The sequence below is a fragment of the Pempheris klunzingeri genome, chromosome 10, assembly GCF_042242105.1.
Source record: "Pempheris klunzingeri isolate RE-2024b chromosome 10, fPemKlu1.hap1, whole genome shotgun sequence".
Taxonomy (NCBI): Eukaryota; Metazoa; Chordata; class Actinopteri; order Acropomatiformes; family Pempheridae; genus Pempheris; species Pempheris klunzingeri.
This window is the reverse complement of record NC_092021.1, coordinates 11,731,796-11,753,786: the sequence shown is the minus strand read 5'-3', so window position 1 is coordinate 11,753,786 and position 21,991 is coordinate 11,731,796. Positions and strand designations below refer to the sequence as shown.

The 21,991-nt window shown below is 40.0% G+C and overlaps 2 protein-coding genes across 2 annotated transcripts; both read left to right on the top strand.

The window, feature by feature from the left end:
• Positions 1-1,482: 1,482 nt before the first annotated feature.
• Positions 1,483-11,973, top strand: hnmt (histamine N-methyltransferase). The gene is made up of 7 exons (XM_070837885.1): positions 1,483-1,504; positions 2,256-2,402; positions 3,901-3,953; positions 5,360-5,467; positions 8,252-8,382; positions 8,564-8,657; positions 11,003-11,973. The coding sequence occupies exons 2-7, from the start codon at positions 2,266-2,268 to the stop codon at positions 11,362-11,364; spliced, it is 885 nt and encodes a 294-aa protein (XP_070693986.1). The 5' UTR covers positions 1,483-1,504; positions 2,256-2,265; the 3' UTR covers positions 11,365-11,973.
• A 1,982-nt stretch (positions 11,974-13,955) lies between these two features.
• LOC139208491 (histamine N-methyltransferase A-like) lies at positions 13,956-17,419 on the top strand. Its single transcript, XM_070838189.1, has 7 exons — positions 13,956-14,026; positions 14,153-14,295; positions 14,793-14,845; positions 15,648-15,755; positions 16,257-16,387; positions 16,736-16,829; positions 17,060-17,419. The coding sequence occupies exons 2-7, from the start codon at positions 14,162-14,164 to the stop codon at positions 17,410-17,412; spliced, it is 873 nt and encodes a 290-aa protein (XP_070694290.1). The 5' UTR covers positions 13,956-14,026; positions 14,153-14,161; the 3' UTR covers positions 17,413-17,419.
• Positions 17,420-21,991: the final 4,572 nt, after the last annotated feature.

The following is a 21,991-nucleotide window of genomic DNA, read 5'->3' as shown; positions in this document are numbered from 1 at the left end:
TTTAGTGTGTTTGCTGGCAGCAGTATTGTATACAAGCTGAAGGTTTAATTCAAAAAGGCCAGAAAATAGGATGTTTCTTCAAGGTGGGGAAATAACAATGCAATGCTTCCTGTTTACTTCTGTCAGTTTTTAGATACAAAAGTCTTCATGCAAACAACACAAGAACACAACAACAAGACACAAATTTTCTTGTGGCCTGAAAAACTGTTTGAAGAAAAATGGTGATTCTTTACTTTGTGCATTACACAAATTTAATTAGGAATAAGCTTTTCCTTTGATAGAACTCGAATGGCTCCAGTCTCTATGTAATGTTAAAATGATATGACAGGAAATGAGTCCAAAACCACTGTCAGCCGGAGTGCTGGGATGATCCACTGGGACCAGAGGATGGTAGTGAATACACCAAGGTCCTTGAGAAATATTCACCACAGGGGTGCATGTCTAAAAAATGATATTGTTAGTCTTGTATCTAAATGACTACATTATAGACCGCTGGCTACAAAATCATAGCTGACTGAAAACTCTCAGGATTCACTCTGAGGATTAACATCTTATCAGATGGGGCCTGTGGCCTAATTACAACCTAATTTGGGTTCTTGGCCTGATTCCTGTCAGTTTGATATAATAACAACTGGAAAATCTGAGAGCCATGGACAAGCCAAGAGATATGACGTTTTCTTTCCTTGGAATTAAACTACATAGTCTTGTTCTTATCCCAAACTGACCATCACCTGTTGTGAAAGTATATAAAAAAACTGCCTGTCTATTTTGTCTAGGTCTTTGGAGCATATGACAATATCTGTAAACACTATTTAAAAGCATGCTAAAGATCTTTCCGGGCAGTGCTCTCTATTCAGTAAAGAAAATCCAAATAAACATTGTTTCCTCCTTGTCAAGCATATTTTCTCAGTATGGGGATGAATATTTGCCAGCTGCACTGTGTTTTTATGCAACAAAAATGTATCTTTGACAAAAGTAAAACTGACATGATGGATCGCTAAATTCAGGCAAGTGTTTAGAAGCAGTCATAGTGAAATGTCTGGAAGCCAGTGGCTTCACCATGTATGCAAATATACATTACCAACATTTTTAATCACCTCTGGTGCAGCTGTTCCTGTTAAAGCCTTTATGGTATTTACTATTGTATTCAGGCACAGCTATAAAACAAATAAACCAAGGGTTATTCGCACATTAGAAAAACAGTGACAGCCTAATCCTTTCCAATGTTGTGTTTGTTCACTTTGCATTCAGAAACACAGCAGATGTTTTTCCAAGTCAAATTATTCAGTCACATTGGTGAATGTGCCTTTTCCCCTACTGTGTGTTTAAAAACTACTCCTGGGCCCTTGAGGTCTTGGGTTTCGCCTCAGTATGTAGCGTTTTATCATTGGGTAGATTTTTCTGGAGGCATTTCTCTATGGCCCTCCTTAAAGCTGTGAAACCAGTGGGAGGGATTTATTTCAGGCTGCAGATCTCCCCGGACACATTCGCTCCTGCGCGACATGTAAGTGGAAAAACGTCGCGTTTTGTCTCAATCCGTCTGCAGTTTAGACACCACATGCGGAATGAACATGCAAAACGCGGCGCTGAGACTTTCACTGAGTGCTTGTTTGCACCTATTCTGGTCAGGTGCACACACGTCGGTAGGGAGGCGTTAGTCTCTTTATCTGTCCGTATGGAGCTGTTTCTATTTCCGCTGCTCTTTGAAGCATTCCTCCGAATACACGGGCAGCTCTGTCATTACTGTAAAGATACGACATGCAGCTGCTGGAGACTTGTTCAGGGGCAGACAACAACAGCAGCACAGTGAGATCTGCTTCCTGTTGGGAGGTGGACACTCACCCCCAGATCACTTTGCAGCTCAGGGTCGAAACTCACTGAGGGCAGTGGGCTGTGTGTAATTGCTGAAAAATAAAAAACAATTTTCAACTCTGACTTCTGTTTTGAGAAATGAAATACTAGTTGTGTTAATAGATGGATTTGTAAATGAATGTGTTGAACTGACTCGAATATAAGTGGTTATTGCACAGTTAATATGATAAACATGACTCCCCACACGGACGTCACAGTGCCACCCACCGTTTGACTGACAGGTGATGAGTAAAGGTCTTCATCTGCAACAGCAACTGTGTTTAGGATAAAATAAAAGTTGAAAAGAAAAGCGCACACACATACACATATATATACACACATTTCACAGATTAGCGTTCTGGCTTCCTTGGCTGTTGATGGAAATATTTGCTTTTTTTTGCCAGATTATTTGTTATGGCATCTTCGCTTAGGAGTCTGGTTGATGATGATAGCAGGTACCAGAAATCCTTCCAGCTTTTTCTGGAGCGCTCCTCTGAACATGAGTGTATGCGGGACTTCATCCACAACAAGCTGCCAGATATACTGGCCAGGTAATCTGCCACAGACACACACACACACACACACTTTGGCTGACCAATACAGCCAGCGCAGAAAAATTATAAATTATAAATAAATAAGGGACTGAAGTGAAGTCAATGAAGAGGACATTAAAGCTAGACCAATATAGCTGTGGCCATGGTTTGGTGTATGTGTGCTTTCTGTGCTGTACAGCAAACTTTTTGGATCTTTCATTTTCAAACTCTGATAAAACAAAATGCATGCGATTTTCTAAAAAACTGACTAGCAGTTCAGCTAAAGTGGATATTACAACTCTCAGTGACACACTAATTGATAAGATATCCTCTTATAAGTATGTTGGTTTCTAGCTCGATGACAAGCTGTGCTTCAGAAAGCACATTAACGAATGAACAGCTTGCACAACTAGACAAGCGAATCCTTTTTTAAATAAACTGAAATGTAAGTCAACAGAGACTTACATGGAGTAATGTGGATGAACCTGTTGCCTTTGAATTGATCCTGTCCCATATGTTGATGTCCTTGGCCTGTTGATGTATACTGTAACGTTTGCATGTTTTTATTGTTGGATATCTATTGGAATAAGGGTGTTATAATAATGATAAGAATAAGAATGATAATAGAGAGTAATAAAATTGCAGAACATTTTGAAATAGTGGCACCCTTTATGCAGTTTGTCCACAAGAAGGCACCATTAAGGTATTAAATCATAAATCATAATCATAAATGTTCATCTGAGTGCAATCCAAATAGATGAAAACTATCCTTATCAAAAATGTTTAATCATGTCACTGCTGTTTTAGTTAACTGCCAGGAATTGTTATCAGATATCTGAAAAATCCAGTAAGGGTCAAACTATAACTCTAGTGAACATATGATTATTCCATGGCATGATTGTTACTGATTAACTTGATTACCCTAAGACAAGAGATGGCTTTAACCTTGAAGGGGCCTGGAGGGAAAAGTATATAGTAATAAAATAGTAGTACAATATATAGTAATTTCAGGAGTAGACATGCCTACAAAATTAAATAATTACTGCACAAATGTACATGATTTAGCAAGTTGTGTGTGTGTGTCTCTGTGTGTGAATGACAATGAGGGAGCGTTTATTTAAAATTCTCTTCTTGCCTTTTTTCCATGTTGAGATAAGCTCGTGCTGTAAGAGCCCAATGCCGTGCTGCAGACAAGTAAATCCAACTCTCTGCTCCCTGTGACTGTCTAAGAAGCAGATCAGAGAGGAATCTGGAGAGATATGACTCACAAGTAAATTAAAAAGTGTAATAGTGTTATTAAAAATCAGACGGCGAGTGACAGAACACGCCATAGCAACAATCAAAGCCTCCGTATTGGAGATGCTTCACGCGCTAGATCACAACATCTCACATACCCAAGTGTCAGGTGGAATTGACAGTTACAAAACAAAATATGTGACCCATTTGTCAGGTTGGGTGTGAATTTCCAGACGTGGCTGTCCTGCAGACTTAAAGTGTTTTTCTGCTCTCTCCACAGCATTGGAGATGGAAAGTCCCATCTAAATGTGATTGGAGTTGGAAGTGGAGCTGGTAAGAACCCACTCTATAGAACACTTTCCCTGCTGAACTTTTTTTTTTTTTTTTAATGTGCTATGTGACACGGTAAATAGCTGAGCGACCTCTGCGGCAGACAGCGAAGGTGAGGAGACGATGTTGAAGCAGCCTGCTGTAACTGTTCCCACTGCTGCGCTGTCATTTATGGCTGCAGCAGTAAACACCTTTGGCCTTATTATCACTGTCAAGGGTTTGTATGCATCTGTCCTGTTGTCAGATTAATCTTTAACCTCAGTCGCCAGCAAAGTGAACTACTTTGTCTCTACAGTTTGTGATACTGCAAGGTTGATTTGCTTCTGAGCAAACCCACTACTTGCCCATGAGTGCTATTACCCTTCACTTGTGAACGATGATTCTTTTAATTTACCTGAGTGTCAAGCCAGTGTCATAATGAAGTGATGTTACAGATTCTCTAATGGACTGTAAAATACATTAGAATGACTAAACTACCCCGCAAGGTATTTTTCAAACTAATCAGAAACATCCAGCACCTGTCCACATCATCTTATATAATATAATATATATTATATTATATGTATATGTATTACTTTTATACACTGGAACTTGTCAGCTTCATTATGAACAACAAAATCACCTGCATGTGGCAAAATCACACTGGCAGGAATAGTTTCATTTTCATTAATAATTCTGGTCTTTTTTTTTTTAACCTAAAATCAGGGTTTCCGCCAGTGTATTGCAAGGTTGGAAAGCAACTGTTGGTTAAAACATGAACATGCTATAGGAAAACAGCAGTGCTCTTAATCCTCCTAGAGTGATGTTCAGCGTTTACCTATCAACCTTAGCTAGTTAGCCAAACCATGTTACTTTCTTTGTAATATTTTGGGATAATAAGGAGGAAAGGTAACAGCCAAATGAACTAGCAAAATACTGGAGGTGACGGTGATGAGGAGGAGACTGCTACACTGATGGCTCCACTGAGTCAACAACATTAGTCCAGCCTCAGGTCGAGCCAGCAAGTAAGCACATCGTCCTCGATCTCCTGTAAGCTTTTTAGCACTGACTTAATGCAAAGCCCTCTGGAGTCACTGTTGTTGCCTTTTTAAAATTCTTAATTCCACGATTCTGTTGTGCTTTTGTTATCACAGAAACTATGATGCCCCCACCTTAGTGCTGCCACCAGCCTGCCACTGGCCAACCAGTGGGCCTAACAACTTTTCTGATAAAATGTTACATTGCCTACAAAACTAACAAGTGCTATTAGCTATTTCCTGCTGCTGTAGCACAGTTTGAATTTGAGAATTGTGATGATGCCGGTTGATATGCTGGTTTTTAACAGCTTGGGCTCTGTGGGGAAAATAGGTCAAAATTTCATTTTCAAAAAGTAGGTGGTTTTCAAAATAATAACTGTGGTGTGTCTGTAGGTGAGATTGACCTGGAGATGCTGTCCCAGCTTCATTTGAAGCACCCAGGGGTGACAGTGGATAATGAGGTGGTGGAGCCTAGCAGCCAGCAGCTACATAACTACAGAGGTACAGTTTTTACAGACACATACTTATCTCACATATCACCATTGTACTGTATCTGTCTATTCACATGCCCCCCAAAGTATGTTTCAATATTTATCTCAACAGTAAATAAAGGATATACTTAGTTTTTATTGTATTTTTAATGTAGAGAATACATTTTAAAGCTGCCCTTGGCTTTCAGACTAATACATTAGTGACACAGTTATGCATGCATTCGTTGGGGAATGGTCCTTTAACCACCAGTCCCAGATTCAAGCCCTTATGTCAGTAAGAATCCACCTTTCTGAAGTGCCTTTGAATAAAACACTTAATCCCTGCCAGCTGCAAGTCTGCTGTTCTCTGACCAGCAGACTCACAAGCTTCCACTACCACCAATTAGTCACACATACCCAAAAAGTATTCTAAACCTATGATGATGAAAGCCGTACGGAAAGTCGTGATCCTGAGGTTCCTCACTTTTATCTTTTGTGTCCATCTCTGAGAGCTCGTTATGTCCTCACACCACCCGACTTTTCTTTCTGTTAATGCGGTTTGAGTTTTGTAGGTGGCTCTCTCAGCTCAGTATCTGTTGACACACATCTTTGCCAGAATTTGTGTTGCATGTTGCAAAGCATGTTGAAATCTTTTGAGACTGTACTGTAGTATCTAATGTGTTTTGTCAAATCTTTTAACATATGCTTCAGATACATTTCATTATTATCAAACATCATAAAATAGCATCATTATATCTGATCTTACTCTTCTTTCATGTGTTCAATGCTGTGTAACACCAGTCAGCTTTCAGAATTCAGTTTGATTACTCAGAGAGCCATCCTGATGAAATATATAAATAAGATGAAATGAAATTCATTTCATGTTTTATTTATTTTTTTACAGCATTGATTAAACTAAGATTTAATGTTGCTCTTTTGATACAATCAACAGATAAAAACCGTTGAGTGAAAATGGCTGCCTACAAAGTAATGTAAATACATACACAATATAAATACAAAATGCTTTCCTGCGTAAGTATTTAGTAGGTCCACCTTTGACAGCAATTATAGCCTTGAGTGTGTGTGAATAGATCTCTAGCGACTTCATTTTATTTCTCCTCACTGGACACTAATTGAGGGAAAAACAGTCAAATATAATCCATACTGGTTGCACCAAGCGGTATCTATTATTTTTGATGAAGCGTGATACAACACAGTTGTAGAGTTGTGTTTGTTGTCATATCTGTGGGGGAAATTGCACACTGGAAATTGGCATGTCTTTTGAGTAGCGTTTGTTTGATGAAAAACCTCATGAAGCTCATGTAGTCAGCTAGAGCTCAGTTAATTGAAACGACTTGGACTCATTACGGATAAGTCTCCAAGAGTGGACTCTACTTTCATAAGCTTAATGCAGGAGGGGTGATGGTCAAACAGCAGCTGAATTCTGCTTGTCACACTAAAAACCCCTGTCACACTCAAAGGTTTGATCTTGATCTTGGGTCTTTTTTTACACTCACTATATGTTTGATACCTTCAGGGGGCAACTGGCCAATAGAATAGTTTCAGAGTTATGTCACTCATTAAAGTGATTCCTTGAACTTTAGAGAATGTTTTATTTATGAGACTTGCCTAATTAGCTTTGGAACATGGCAAAGGACAGACGTGGAAACTTTTGACATGGGCAAATCAAGTGGTGTTTGAATTATTTCAAATCAAATAATCAGAATAATTTGACAAATGAAAAATACAATAAGCTACTGTGAGAATTACTTCAAAAAAACTTCCATTAAATGATATCTTCAGGTTTTTGGAATTTAATATATAGAATTTCCTTAATCTGTAGGTGTTGGTTAATTATAAGGTCATGCAATTTCTAAATGTAATTTGTAAATGTAAGTTATGAAACAGGTAGCTCAAATCAAGCAATCTGACTGCGCAGCACAGTTTAGACGCACACCTTCACAACGAAGGCTCCTCATAGTTACTGCTCACCAGATGGAACTCAATTTCACTCCAAGTCTTTCTCTAACTGGCTACTTCATAAAATGGTTTACAGTAGTTTATATTTTCTCTGTTTTTATTAACAGTCAGAGCCAAAGCCCAAACAGTTGATTAGCAGCCATTTGCGGCGCTGCTTTAGTTTACTGTTGCCAAGGCAACCAGGCACTTAATCTGTGTTTTTCTGTTGCTTTAATATTGTCATGGCTCATTAAATAGTAATAGCATTTAATAATAGCAATAACTCACTCTAGGACAGCGATATGCTGCGATTGTATCACAGCTAAGTGGCGTTGTTAGGGAAGCATCCTGTCTTTAACTATTGCATAAAAATAGGCCTATAATCATATTCATGTAACTAAAAAAAGTCTTTGAATGTCAGTGAACCTTCTTGGAGCGTCTGAAGCCATAAACTCAAGGCCTGGTAGCTCAGGTGCTGGCAAGGTGTCGCTCACTGGTGATTTAGTAATCAAAGTTTTCTGATGTAAGAGAGGGGAGATGCTTTTGTTTTCACTTTAGCGAGTGAAAATGTGTATTCTTGCTTGGATTTTGGTTGATGCCGGAATGAAGATGGGGGTAGCAATAATAAGTCTGCTCATTCTTAAGTGTGCTATTGCACAGCTGAGGTGCAAATTACAAGTTCTTTCCAATGTTGTCTCAGCTGCAAGTCTTATGGCCTGAAATAAAAATAAGACATTACAAACTCATGTTAATTTGTAACATGTATTTCAGTGTTAACATGTAAACCAGTGATACAAGTGTTAACAGTGATGTATCAATTACATCCCGTAACTCTGTTTTGTGTCTGTTGATGCAGTTTTGGTGTCACAGAAACCCGGTTTAGATTACATCAAATTTACCTGGAACAAGATGACCGCCTCTGAGTTTGAGGAGCAGTGGAAAGTGAAAAAGATGACCAAGAAGGCTGACTTCATTCACATGTTACAGGTCGGTGTTACCGACGTAGTGTTTCTGGCCCACAGACTGTGTTTTTGACACATCTAGGTCATATTCGTTTGGCTGTGCTCCACAGCAATTAATCCCATTAGAACATCTGTCTAGCATTGCGTTATAATTAGGTGCTCTGTGAATCCAGTTACCAGCTCATTATCTGTGGTGAAATCGACAGATGCTGTACTATGTGAAGGATCCTGGAGCTACCATCAGCTTCTTCCAGGGTCTCCTCAACAAGAAAGGGAAGCTTCTTATCATCCTAGTGTCTGGTAAGTGGATGGATCTAAGCTGAAATTATCAAGACATTTCATCTTTTTCTTCTCCCTGATTGGTAAGGGGTTAGTTTATGCTGTATACAGTTAGCATACCAATTGCTTATACATACAGTATAGTGCATATAGGGATGGAAACCAGTGAAACAATGTATCTCATTAAAAAAATACCATCACTGTGGTAATCAGCGTTAGTGAAAACAAATACATGAGGTGAAAACCCTTGCTGACATGCTGGTATGTATTGTACAGATTTAACATGGAGTTGATGGGAAAAGCAGATATGCTGCTATTTAAACTCATTAATGTTCAGTAATTAATTCCACATTTGAACCTGTGACAAATAATGCAACCACAAACTACACATTAATCACACATTCTAACGTTATAAAGGCAATATTTAAGGTGAGATACAATATTTAATAAGATAAGATAAGATAAGATATCCCTTCTGATGGTTTGTCTTTAGTTATGGTTTCCAAAGATTAGGTGCAATATGTTCAAGTTATAATTCATTCCATGTGCAATAAGTGCTCTTCATTCTGATACATTATAACTGCCTCTTGGTTCCCTGCACAGCGTAGCACTTTATTTTTGTTATCTTTATGTTGCAGCTTTTGTTGCTTTTATCATATACCCTATATTTTATTCAGGATTGTGGAAAAATTACAGCACTTTTGTGTTTATGGTTCGTGTTTTATGTTTTGTTTTTTTATGCCTTACTGCAAAAATTATTTTCTCTTGCGAGACAGTAAAAAGATCTGAAGTGAGCAAAGCTGCTTTCATTTGGTAAGCTGTCCTCCACTGATTTGGGCTCTGCGTATGTAGGCCTCTCAGTGCCACTCAGCTGGTTCACCACCTTGGTCCAGATTGAAATATTATGTTGATTGGATGGGTTTCGATGACATTTGGTACTGACATTCATGGTTCCCAGAGGATGAATTTTACCGACTCTGGTGATCCCCTGACTTTTCCACTGGCGTTAACAACAGGGCAATGGTTTTAGTCAATCAGTAAAATGTCAGCAATAAATGAACTGGTTTATACAAAATACCTGTAAAACTAGTGACTTTCCCATCAGTCTCAGGTCCTGTTCATACCTGGCATTAAGATCCATCTTTTGTGATTCAAAAGTGAACAAAAGGACAGCTCTAAGTACGGGTGTGACTGCACACAGGACACATTGAGGTCCATTCACTCAGACCACAGAATATGACCCCATTCTTCTAGTAGTGTGAACATGTAAGCGGAAGGTAGCTGATATTGAGGCGATTTCAATTAACTGTCAGAATTAAAAGATGTTATAAAAATTATCTCTTGTATCTGTTCCCTGCTGTGCATTTAGGGATCCGTTTCTTGTGGAGCCCCATTAATCAGCACAAGTGATGAGGGAATTCTAAATCCTCAGTGGATTTCCGTGGATCCGACAGTTTGCATCTCTGTTTTCCATCTGCTTGCTCACCAAAACCTTGCTCTGCGCTCCATAAGAGTAGTCATCGTTGTGGATAAGATTTGGATTGAGACGTTAAGATTTAAAGATAATAATGTTAAATGAAACATGATGCAGCGATATTGTCGCACCAAGCACACACAGACTTTTAAGGAGCATGTGGACATGGAGTCTAATACTACTAACGTACTCTTGAGCTGTCCTCTTGTGATCAAATTACCAAGACACAAGCCACTGCCAGGTCTGAACAGGGTGCTAATTAGCAAATGTTATCATGGTAGCAAGCTGAACTAAGACGGTGTTCATGTTAAACATTGTACCTGCCAAGGGAACAACACGGACTGGAACACACTGATTGCAACATTTTAATTCTGCACAACTGCATCAAACAAAGACATCAGGCACCACATATATACTCAAACTAGGACAGGTGTACAATTGTCATTGTGTAAATGGTTGGATTCCACATCTATTGGATACTGGATCAAAGGGTGGGATGTGGTATAGCTAATGCCGAAGTGCCACATGACACATATAGTTCTTCGTTTAGGCTAAATGACTGATCTGAATCTAACATGTCTCTCTGGGGAGCAGTTAATTCGTAATGTCTCCACGTCTAGGAGAGGCTTAGATATTTTCTAGTCCCCAGAACATTAATGCCATTGCATTGTCTCGGTTAGCCTTTACATAATGTTGAACAATAGCATAATGTGTGTTTTTGTTGTTTGGCGTTTACATGTGCTGATATACATCTTTCAAGCTCTTAGTTTGTCCTGCGTGCTGCCTGACGACACACAGAGAATCTTTTTTCGTCTTAACATTGTACCTGACAGCATCTCCATGTTAGCATGGCTTTACACTCTTAGTCTCGTTTTCCTGTCATCCCTTCCAGGTGAGAGTGGTTGGGGAAAGCTGTGGCGGACCTATAGGAACCAGCTCTGTAACACAGAAATAAGTCAGTGTGTGACTACTGAAGACATCAGAAGCTTCCTGGACTCTAAGGGAGTGAGATACGAGAGCTACGAGCTGCCATCCCAAATGGATATCAGCGAGTGTTTCACTGAGGGGGATGAGAAGGGAGAGCTGCTGCTTGATTTTCTCACTGAGGTGATGGACTTCAGTAAGGCGGCCTCACCTGAGCTGAAATCTGGTGTCTTGGAGTTACTGCGGCACCCAGATTGTAGTGTAGAGTCTGACGGCAAAGTTATGTTTAACAACAACCTTGAAGTGATAGTCATAGAGCAGCTCACTTAAACAATCTGTTAAAGTGAAGTAGATTTGTAACATTGTTACCAATTCAACAACTGAGTGACTGTTTCAAATTGTACAGTGTACAGTTGACTGTATAATTACCAAACTTTGTGGGAAATGCCTCATTTTACATGATCAATTCCATCTCAAAGAGTCTTTTCAAAGAAAAGTAATTGTTGTTGATACCAGTATTCATTCATTCTATATAATCTTTTGCAAAATGACTTGATTGTATTTTTTATTTTCTGAACACATTAGTTCTCCAAAACTGTAAACATGAGAGTTTTAATCAGCTTTAAACATGAGTTTTAGAATCTGCTGCCATATAATTTTTATAGGCTACAGCTGGCAGGCTGAGCTATCAACCCCATAACACTGCTACTGTCATTAGATCATATTACTTTGGAAATATAAAAATAAATGGAAAATTAAACATTTAATTTTCCATGGAGATTGAGCTGTTAATTTTAGATAGGCTGAACTCTCCTGTGGGAGCGGCTGGATTTTGTGACTTTTGAATGTTATGTATTGAAATGGTTGATTGTGTTTACATCACAGAGAGCTTGACGAGACAAATTAAAATCCAGGACCTGTTTTCTGCTGGCCTTTCTATTTTGCATAGTAGCTGTTGTGGAATTAACATTTCACACACGCAAATACTTTAAGAATTATTTCAGCTAATCCCATTTCCATATTAATCATTTATGGACTTTAAAGTACACACAAATTACTGTTATACATCCTATAGAAATATTTTTTTTCCATCCCCCATGTCACTCAGAGGGATTTAATTATACATACATAAAATTATGGTGGCAAAATGACTTAGCAATGTCACTAACCACATGATGGATGTAACTGGTATGTGCTTCATTAACTATTGCTCTTTTTCCAGATCAATGAATTGTAGTGTGGCTTCTAAATGCAAAATTGAAAACATCAGTATCAAAAAATATCAAGTACAGTAGTGTTTTATACCAACAGTGATAACTTTCCAGAATTTACATGAAAGTTCAGCTTATACTGACACATGCCACATACTGGTTAGATGAGCTGGCACGATGGTAGTTCTTGGTTTCACTTCATTTGTCCTCAGCCACTAGACAGAGTCACTGATATATGAAGTGTTGGCACCATCTTGAGGGCAACATTAGTAACTGAAAATAATAGTGGTGGGCAGATTAAGGACAAATAAAAAAAGCAAGCATTTCACTTATTACCTCACACACACAAACAAGAAAACTAGACAGCAGATATTAGCATTATATGAAATTATACTGTAAAAACAAAACTACAAAAGACATGAAGTGACTGTACTCTGCAAACTATATACTTGGGCGGTTGGCCCAGTGGTAGAGCAGGTCCTTCATCGATCCATGCAGTTTGATCTCGGAGGTTATGTCATATATGCTTCTTGGTTCATTAGGCTTTTCTCTGGACAAATCTAATGGAAATTCAGTAAAATTTTAGGCTGAGGGAGAGTGCTTTATATTTTGGCTCATATAGTTCCTGAACTGAATGACATAGTAGAAAAAATATTTTCCATTTCAGTTTCCTTGGTTTAAGTAGTGCAGACCCCTGAGAGTCCATTTATTGGCCTGCAGTTTTACTCCTCCAGCCCCAGCCTCAGTGTGGCCGGTACCAGAGCAGACCACCTTTTTCATGGCAGCGATACAAAGTCCTGCCTGAACCAAGCTTATCAGCACCAACAGGTATGATCCAACGTCTGCCAGCTGATCATCAGAGCAACAGGAGCACACCAGCAAGTTAGCACAGAGCTGCTAACCAGACAAAGACAAAGGAGCGACCAGATTCCTCCAGACAAAGACAAAGAACCACACCTTTCCTTCAGCCCTGCTCATCAGCAGGCTAAGACATAGACACAGGGTCTACAGACTAACCATCCTCTCCTAACCTGGCACCTTTATCCTACACACTCACATACAGTGATACAATTAGGCCTCGACCAAGAGACAAAGCTAAGCTAACAGCTTACACACTTTTTCTCTCACACACACACACTGCCTATTGTTTGTTAGCTAGTCACACTTAGATTGTATGTATGATATGTTTTAATAAATGTTTTAATCCACATGCTGTCTTCTTTAATATTGTACAAGAGTGAATACTGCCAAACTCTGTCAAGAACTCCGAAATCCTTCAACTAGCTGTCAATATGGTAATTTTGCTTTTAGTTAAGTTGATTAATCAATAATATCAGATTGATGGTTTAGTGTTTATGAGATAGAATCAGTTAGATTGGCTGTTTTTTTCCTCGTTTATTGAGGTGGTGCCCCAATACACTAAGTTCCATTTATCAATGAAATTATTTATTCTTAGATAGCCAAATTGCCCCAGACACGTTCCAAACCCCAAGATGTTGTTGCCTCTGTGTGGGGCAAAGTACTATTTACAACACTCGTAAAATTCTGAGTTCTCTCAAAAGACTAGACTGATTTCAAAATGGCCACTGGAATACATCCATGATAAAGGAATCTGACAGAACAGCTGAAGTTAACTCCGGCCTCATGGCAAAGTTCATCTTTCATGAGTTACATAATAATGGGATGGGAACCAGCCAGCTCGTGGGAGGAGACAGTGCAAGTCCCCAACTTAAGAGTGGGAGAACAGTCAACTCTCTGTCCTTGCTCTCCACATATTCAAGGTAATTCTACACTTACAATGTACAATTTTTAACTTGGTTATACAAAGTTAATTTTTGAATAGTTTTTGCATGCAGGATTCATTGCAATGTTTCCAGTTTCCAACCACTGCATGTAATGCTTTGCAGGAATCAGTCATGGCTGTAGAAGCAAAGCAGACTTGTTATGAGGGCAGTGTTGTCCGGAATTTTCAGTTCTACCTCGAACATTCAGGGGAGCACAGTGCCATTCTCCAGGGTGTTCACAACATTCTGCCAGGAGAACTGAAAAGGTACAAGAAGAGAGGCTGAGAGTTCCCACTGTAGCACTTTCAAAAAAAAAATGTATTTTCTAATTTTTTAATCTCTGAACTACTCTTACCCAGACTCGGGAGGTCTGGGATACCATCTCTACGTGTCTTGTGTTGTTTGAAGACATAGGATTACTTAGCTTCACGTCACACCTAATGACTTCTCTTAAAATATCCCCTCAAAAGGAAGAAAAACGTCCAATAATTTCATGCAGGTAGATAGTGACACAATCTTATGTGTCGCTCTGTCACTTATGCATTATCCATTGGTCGAAAGTCCAGGTTTCTGTGATTGGGCCCATTTTTGATGTCCAAACAAACCTGATAATACTGAGATTTTTAATGGCTTTTTGATGTTGATCATTTAATTTAGTACAGATATCATGGCAGAGCATGTACTCTTTAATAACTAATAATCATATTTATTAATATTTCAACAGTTCATTTGCATTCATCTTTTCCGTCATGTGTTTATGCAGAATTGGAGCAGGTAAAAGCAGCCTGGATGTTCTTGGTGTCGGAAGTGGTGGAGGTATGTAATGAGATACAGCAACTGTTGTGTGAACGTGTTGTGGTTTGTTGAATTAGCTTTGGCTCAGTTAACTAACTGTGCTGGATGCATGTGTAAAAACAAGCAGCTGTATAAAAACACCATTCCATGATATGTTCACTATTTCCTGTATAAACAACACAGTAGGCAATGGGGGGGCACTGCCACTGCAATGAATTTGTCCTAAATATCCTCAGACTTAACAATGCAAATCCACATAGTTAATACGATATCAATATACAGCATCATGAATCAAAGTTAAATCATAGCTCCTGCCATTAAAATGAATAGAAATGCACACCAGATGTAAAGCATACCCAAATATTTTTATTGCTCTTGTACTGCAGATATAAATGTATTTCCAGTTGTGAAAGTAGAACTGGTGGGAGGCTGTAGTGAGTAAGCCAAAACATAAAGCATCGTGGACAAAGGTGATCATAGACACTTCATAGAATAGACAGTGTCTGAGGAGGTATTGATGGGTCATGGGAGGACAAACTCTGGCAGTTTGTACTTGGCCCCGGTCAACTTAGGACATTGCTGTACGGCGGCAACATCTAAGGCATTTCTCATATCCAGAATGATAAGACTATGGAGTAAACCATCACCACCTCCTCTCCCTCTTTCGCCACACGCGCACACACACACACACACACGCACACGCACACACGACCTAAATATATTTGACATGCTGATCTGAAATTAGTTTTGAATGCTTAAAAAATTTAAACATACACCGAAGCAATGGAATTTCAAAGCCTAAAGTCTTTGTGGTTTGTTCCAGGGGAGGTGGATACCCAGATGCTCGCTCTGCTGCAGTCTATATTCCCTGCTGTTCCGATCACTGCTGACATTGTGGAGGGTAGCTCTATGCTCATAGACAACTTTAAAGGTATGGACCATTAAAAAACACCACACAGTGCAATGTTTTTGTTTTATAATTTAGATATTTAAAATGAAATATGCCTCAGGTAGGTGTAACTGTAAAATATGCTTGAACTTCTGCATCTCAAGGTGTGGTGACACTATCTGGTAATTGTATGAAAAAGGGGAATATCTGCTGATGTGCCATCAGATCTGAACACACAAATCGTTATTTTCTGGTCATTGCATCACGGACTTCTCTGGATCTACACACACTCCTCTGAACCCTCAGCCCAGGCTGCAATCAAAGCTATCCCCTTTTATGTTCCTTATTTCTGCTTTTGTTTTCGATCATAACACTAACAGCACTAATGGATTGCTGGTAGCTACAATTTGTACTGATTATGCGTCTGATCATAATCTGTACTTTGGTCATGGTTTGTTATATAAAATGTTCCTATATACGGTAGATATTTCTCATTATTATTGTCTACATCCCATGATTCTTTTTTTTATGTCTCCTTTATAGCTTTGGTAGCAAAGACCCCAGGCATTCAGAAGATCCCATTTACATGGCATGTCATGAATAGTGAGAACTATGGGAAGGAAGTCAAAGCAAAGGGATGCATGAAGAGATTTGACTTCATACACATGATTCAGGTATGACGGCTGCGTTTTGGACGTTCCATTTAACTATGGTGCAATGACAACAAGATTCATGTTGTCCTGGCTTACACCTCAATAGTGAGGCCAACTAAAGAGTTAAATAAACTGTTGGCAGAATGTCAGTATCTCACTCTGTAAGCAACAAAATGTTTTTAGCTCCCCACTAAGTCCTCCATTGCTGCTTAAATTCATTGGGGAGGATCTCAGCAGAATAATTAGTGCTATTAATAGGCATAAATACTGACGGATACTATAGTGTCCCTGACAGACCAACACTTCAAACTGTGGGCTTCAAATCAAAAGGTCAAATTAAAAGGTTCCACACAACTCTGTTCTTAACAGATGATCTACTATGTGGATAACTTGGCAGATACTATTAAGTTCTACCACAGCCTTCTGAAGGACAATGGCACGCTTATGATCATGGTTGAAGCAGGTAAGTGGAACTCCATACCGCTTCCTGCCTTTCCCCCTCTTAACCTGTGTGTTCATCTTTACTGAAGATGAAAGATTTCATCTTTGTGCCGGAAGACCCATGCCTTCTTGGGTTTTTGAGGAAAAATACTGTGTTGAAGACTGAGGTTACCAGCCCTCTTTCTTGACTGATAAAATAGCGTCAGTGTTTTGTTATAGTCAACGTATTTGTTTGAATTTCACACTATGCAGCCAGCAGTGGCTGGAACACCCTGTGGAAGACTTATCACAAGGAACTCTGCATCAGCACCCTCACTGAGTACCGCTCATCAGCAGACGTCATTGCCTGTCTGGAGAAGCAGGGTCTGAAATACGAGGAGCACGCCGTTCCCAACTCCTTCGACATCACCGAGTGCTTTGATCCAAGCAGCCAGACTGGAGCACAGCTGCTGGATTTCATGACAGCGAGCGAGCACTTCCAGCAGTCCTTCACCCCAGAGATCAGAGCAGGCATATTAGACCTTCTAAGAAACAAGTGCAGCACTATAAAAGATGGCATGGTACTCTTCAACAGCGATATCAGCTGCTTACTCGTTCATGCTTGAGTAATGTCATGTAAAAACGTCCATACATTCTTATTTCTGGTCTTGCATTCACATTACTCTGAAAAGTACAGTATATTTGCCTGTGGCCAAGATTAAGTCTACAATGTGAGGTCGTTTTCAGCCTCTTTAGCCTATACTCACTTTAATCTGTATGGCTCTGTATGGTGATCAATAAAAACATTATTAAAATCACTGCAGCATACCATTTGTCATTCAATATCTTCAGACAAGCAACCACATGCAAAGCCTTTATTGACTGACACAGTTCTAGCTATGAGGTGAATCAGTTTCGTCAATCGAAGCTTGGATTTCTTTGCAACATGAAGTTTAGTGTTCAGTTATGACATTTCATATTAAAGCAGCTATGTTTTCATTTTAACAATGGATGTCATGACTACTTGTACATGGGGTCATTCAGCGATGAACCCAAGGAGAATTATTATCCTACTCAGTCCCCCTGAGCTGTGCAGTGCTCTGGACTTTATACAGACGCTCAGCTCATTTATTGTGTTTTCATTCTCTAGTTTTTATGTTTTTTCCACCATTGTGAAATAATTTGTATTGTTTGATCTGGAGCAATGCTATATAGATAAATGTTATCTACACTAGCTTGCTAAAATTTCCATCAGGAGTTCCTTGGAGGCTAAAAAGAACTAATAGGGTGAATATTTGACATTCATTCGGTTTCCAGACACTCCAAATGATAACTTGTGCTGCTCCACGTCTTCTGGATGTATGAGTAACCGTTTCCAAACAAGTTTGCAAATCAACAAAAGGTGATTTGTTGATAGTGTTCACACAATATAAAAGTCCAAACATTTAACAAATGTTCAGTAAAATTGCTCTACACAGTTAAATGAGACAAAGTTAAACATTAAGCCTGCAGTGCATATTGTAACTTGACAGTAATGGTCAAACAGCATACTTCTATGCATACCAAGTAGTCAAGGGACCAAAAAAAAAAAAAAGGAACCACCAGTCTGCCCAGCAAACAGGACATGTGAGACATTTCGATTACTGGTTACCTGGAATGACACTTACTATATTGAAGAACGAATGAGTTTACCTTAGATTGCTCTCCAGGCCTGTCCATTCTTTGAAGCAGAGATGAGTCTTTGCCAAGTTTCCTGCAAGATTACAGGATGTTACTCTGTCAGGCTAAATGGTTTGGCACATAAACACATCCTTGTCACACTTTAACACAGTTTTTGTAAAGATTAGACAGACAAAATATAACTTGTTAATCATTGGGCTCATTTGATTTCAGGGGCTGGCAGGTGGATTTTGTTACCATTGGACAGAGCCAGGCTCACCGTTTTACCCTGTTTGCAGCTTTTACTACTTATACTAATACTTAAACTAAGATAAGCTAACCATCTGCTGCATGTAGCTTCATATGTAACATACAGACATGACAGTGGTAAACCTCGACATCTCACTCAGCAAGAAACAGAATAAGCCTGTTTACCAAAAAAGAAAAAAAAAGACTAAGTACTATTCAATTAAAGCATACAATGTTACACATCGACCAAGCTTCCCTATTATCAAATAGGTTTTACTGTTGCATGATACTGAGCCTACTCATTAGTAATCTCCATTAAAATGTTGAGCGAGGCCTTAAGTCAGCTTTAACTTTGGAGGAAGTAGTTTGAGTTGTGTGTTTCTGAGCCTCAAAAGATATAAATGTATGAGACAACTGTAATGAGACAAGTGGTTCCTTTACCTCATGTGATTCATGAGATTTATGTGATGATTGATAGTCACACACAGTGATTTTGAGTTTTCAGTTAGCCAAACATTTGGTAGGGGATTAGAGACTCTTCCTGGTTGTCTCCTCAGCAGGGGTGCAGGCAAAAGGGTGAGGCGTGTCTAAGTAAGTGCTTAAGAGCTCCAGGAGCAAACCATTAAGAAATTAGCGGGGGGGGGGGTTTGGAGACAAACAAGGCCAGTATGTGTCAGTATTTGAGTGTATGTTGGTTAATGATAGGGATGTGTGCGCTTATGTAGATATTCATTGTTCATGCTTTATATTCTATTTTTGTATGGTAGTATGTAAATATTTAATAGGACATGTGGATTTGGTCCCACCTGTGTAGTTTTGCCTGCCTAATTGCCTGCAGCTTGGAGGGTACATAAGGCAGCTTGTTGCTTTTAGTAGTGGTTGGTGCTGGTGTGTCTCATGGTGTCTTGATGGAAAACAATAAAGCCCTCTTTAATGTGTTGAATTTTTCTCTGAGTGAAAACTTAAAGCCACTGCCAGTCACTCTGACAACAGTAAACACAACATGTCACTATGTACTTCAACTCCACTCACTGAGCAAATGGGTAACAATAATAAGCTACCTAAAGCAAACTCATCTTCAATGTTAGTTTTGTAATGCCAAGGAAAGAAATGCCCTCATTTTCAAATGCAGGTTTCAAATTTCCACCGCTTTCTCTTATTCTTCTGGCACAAGCTCCGATATCTGACATGTGCAGAGACTTAGTTGGTGGCCGGGAAGGACTACAAGCTATTTCAGCTTGGATTTGTAGTTTGGGTAGCCACGGGGGGCGTGCTCCAGACAAAGAGGAAGGAAACAAAACCTGCCGGTTCTCTAGGCGTTTGCATTCCAAAATATGGATGAGGATACGTTTTAATAGTGTTTTGGCTGCTGGAGATATTCAGCAGCAGTTATTTGAGCAAAGGTATATGACTAAAGAAACACAGCAGACAGAGGCTGAGGCTACAGCTGCTTTAGCCGCACAGGAGGATGTAGCTGACAAGGACCATTCAGAGCCTGAGCTGCCGAAAGCAACTGACACTGGTGGTGACTTTGCTCAAATTGATGCCAATTTCCCTTTAAGTCTTACTTAAAGGGAAATTGGTCTTAAGTCTAATTGTTGGGATGCTAAAAGGCTTTAAAAAAAAAAAAAAGAGAGAAAGACTTTGCCTTACCTGGATCAAGCAATCACTGCAATAGGGCTCCAACAGCTATAGACTCTGATATACACTGAACAAAAATATAAATGCAACACTTTTGTTTTTGCTCCCATTTTTCATGAGCTGATCTCATGAGCTGAAGATCTTTCTATATACAAAAAAAAAAAAACATTTCTCTCAAATATTGTTCACAAATCGGTGTTAGTGAGCACTTCTCCTTTGCCGAGATAATCCATCCCACCTCACAGGTGTGGCATATCAACATGCTGATTAGACAGGATGATTATTGCACAGGTGGGCCTTAGGCTGGCCACAATAAAAGGCCACTTTTGCTGTATTGGGGGGGTCTGGGGGGGTCAGAAAACCAATCAGTATCTGGTGTGACCACCATTTGCCTCACGCAGTGCAACACATCTCCTTCGCATAGAGTTGATCAGGTTGTTGATTGTGGCCTGTGGAATGTTGGTCCACTCCTCTTCAATGGCTGTGCCAAGTTGCTGGATATTGGCAGGAACTGGAACACGCTGTCGTATACGCCGATCCAGAGCATCCCAAACATGCTCAATGGGTGACATGTCCGATGAGTATGCTGGTCATGCAAGAACTGGGATGTTTTCAGCTTCCAGGAATTGCGTACAGATCCTTGCAACATGGGGCTGTGCATTATCATGCTGCCACACGAGGTGATGGTCATGGATGAATGGCACAATAATGGGCCTCAGGATCTCGTCACAGTATCTATTCAATTCAATTTATTTGTATAGCCCAATATCACAACAGAGTTGTCTCACAGTGCTTTACAAAGTTCACTGAAATAAACAAGTGTAAGCGAACAAACAATCTAATAAAGAGTCCAGCAGTCGATGAGGCCAATGGATCAGTCCGGTGGATCAGTCCGAGGCATCACCTGCCCTTTATGACCCTCCTTCTTCGGGAAGGAAAAACTCAAAAAACCCAGTGGGAAAAGAGAAACCTCCGGGAGCACCACAGTGAAGGAGAGATCCAGCTCCCAAGGACGGACAGGCTGTAGCCTTGGACAGACGCAGATCCATTGGCTGGTGGAGAACCACATCAGCGGGACCAGGACCAGGATCCATAGGAACCAGGGAACCAGGGAATCTCTGTGCATTCAAAATGCCATCAATAAAATGCACCTGTGTTCGTTGTCCATAACATACGCCTGCCCATACCATAACCCCACCGCCACCATGGGCCACTCGATCCACAACGTTGACATCAGCAAACCGCTCACCCACACGACGCCACACACGCTGTCTGCCATCTGCCCTGAACAGTGAAAACCGGGATTCATCTGTGAAGAGAACACCTCTCCAACGTGCCAGACACCATCAAATGTGAGCATTTGCCCACTCAAGTCGGTTACGACGACAAACTGGTCAGGTCGAGACCCCGACAAGGACGAAGAGCATGCAGATGAGCTTCCCTGAGACGGTTTCTGACAGTTTGTGCAGAAATTCTTTGGTTATGCAAACTGATTATTGCAGCAGCTGTCCGGGTGGCTGGTCTCAGACCATCTTGGAGGTGAACATGCTGGATGTGGAGGTCCCGGGCTGGTGTGGTTACACGTGGTCTGCTGTTGTGAGGCCGGTTGGATGTACTGCCAAATTGTCTGAAACGCCTTTGGAGATGGCTTATGGT

What these genes read in the sequence shown, in the direction of transcription:
- hnmt (XM_070837885.1), top strand. Translation starts at nt 2,266, where the DNA reads ATGGCATCTTCGCTTAGGAGTCTGGTTGATGATGATAGCAGGTACCAG. An exon ending in CTGCCAGATATACTGGCCAG is followed by an intron (nt 2,403 to 3,900) that starts GTAATCTGCCAC and finishes CTCTCTCCACAG; the next exon opens with CATTGGAGATGGAAAGTCCC. An exon ending in ACTTCATTCACATGTTACAG is followed by an intron (nt 8,383 to 8,563) that starts GTCGGTGTTACC and finishes TGAAATCGACAG; the next exon opens with ATGCTGTACTATGTGAAGGA.
- LOC139208491 (XM_070838189.1), top strand. Translation starts at nt 14,162, where the DNA reads ATGGCTGTAGAAGCAAAGCAGACTTGTTATGAGGGCAGTGTTGTCCGG. An exon ending in CTGCCAGGAGAACTGAAAAG is followed by an intron (nt 14,296 to 14,792) that starts GTACAAGAAGAG and finishes GTGTTTATGCAG; the next exon opens with AATTGGAGCAGGTAAAAGCA. An exon ending in ACTTCATACACATGATTCAG is followed by an intron (nt 16,388 to 16,735) that starts GTATGACGGCTG and finishes TGTTCTTAACAG; the next exon opens with ATGATCTACTATGTGGATAA.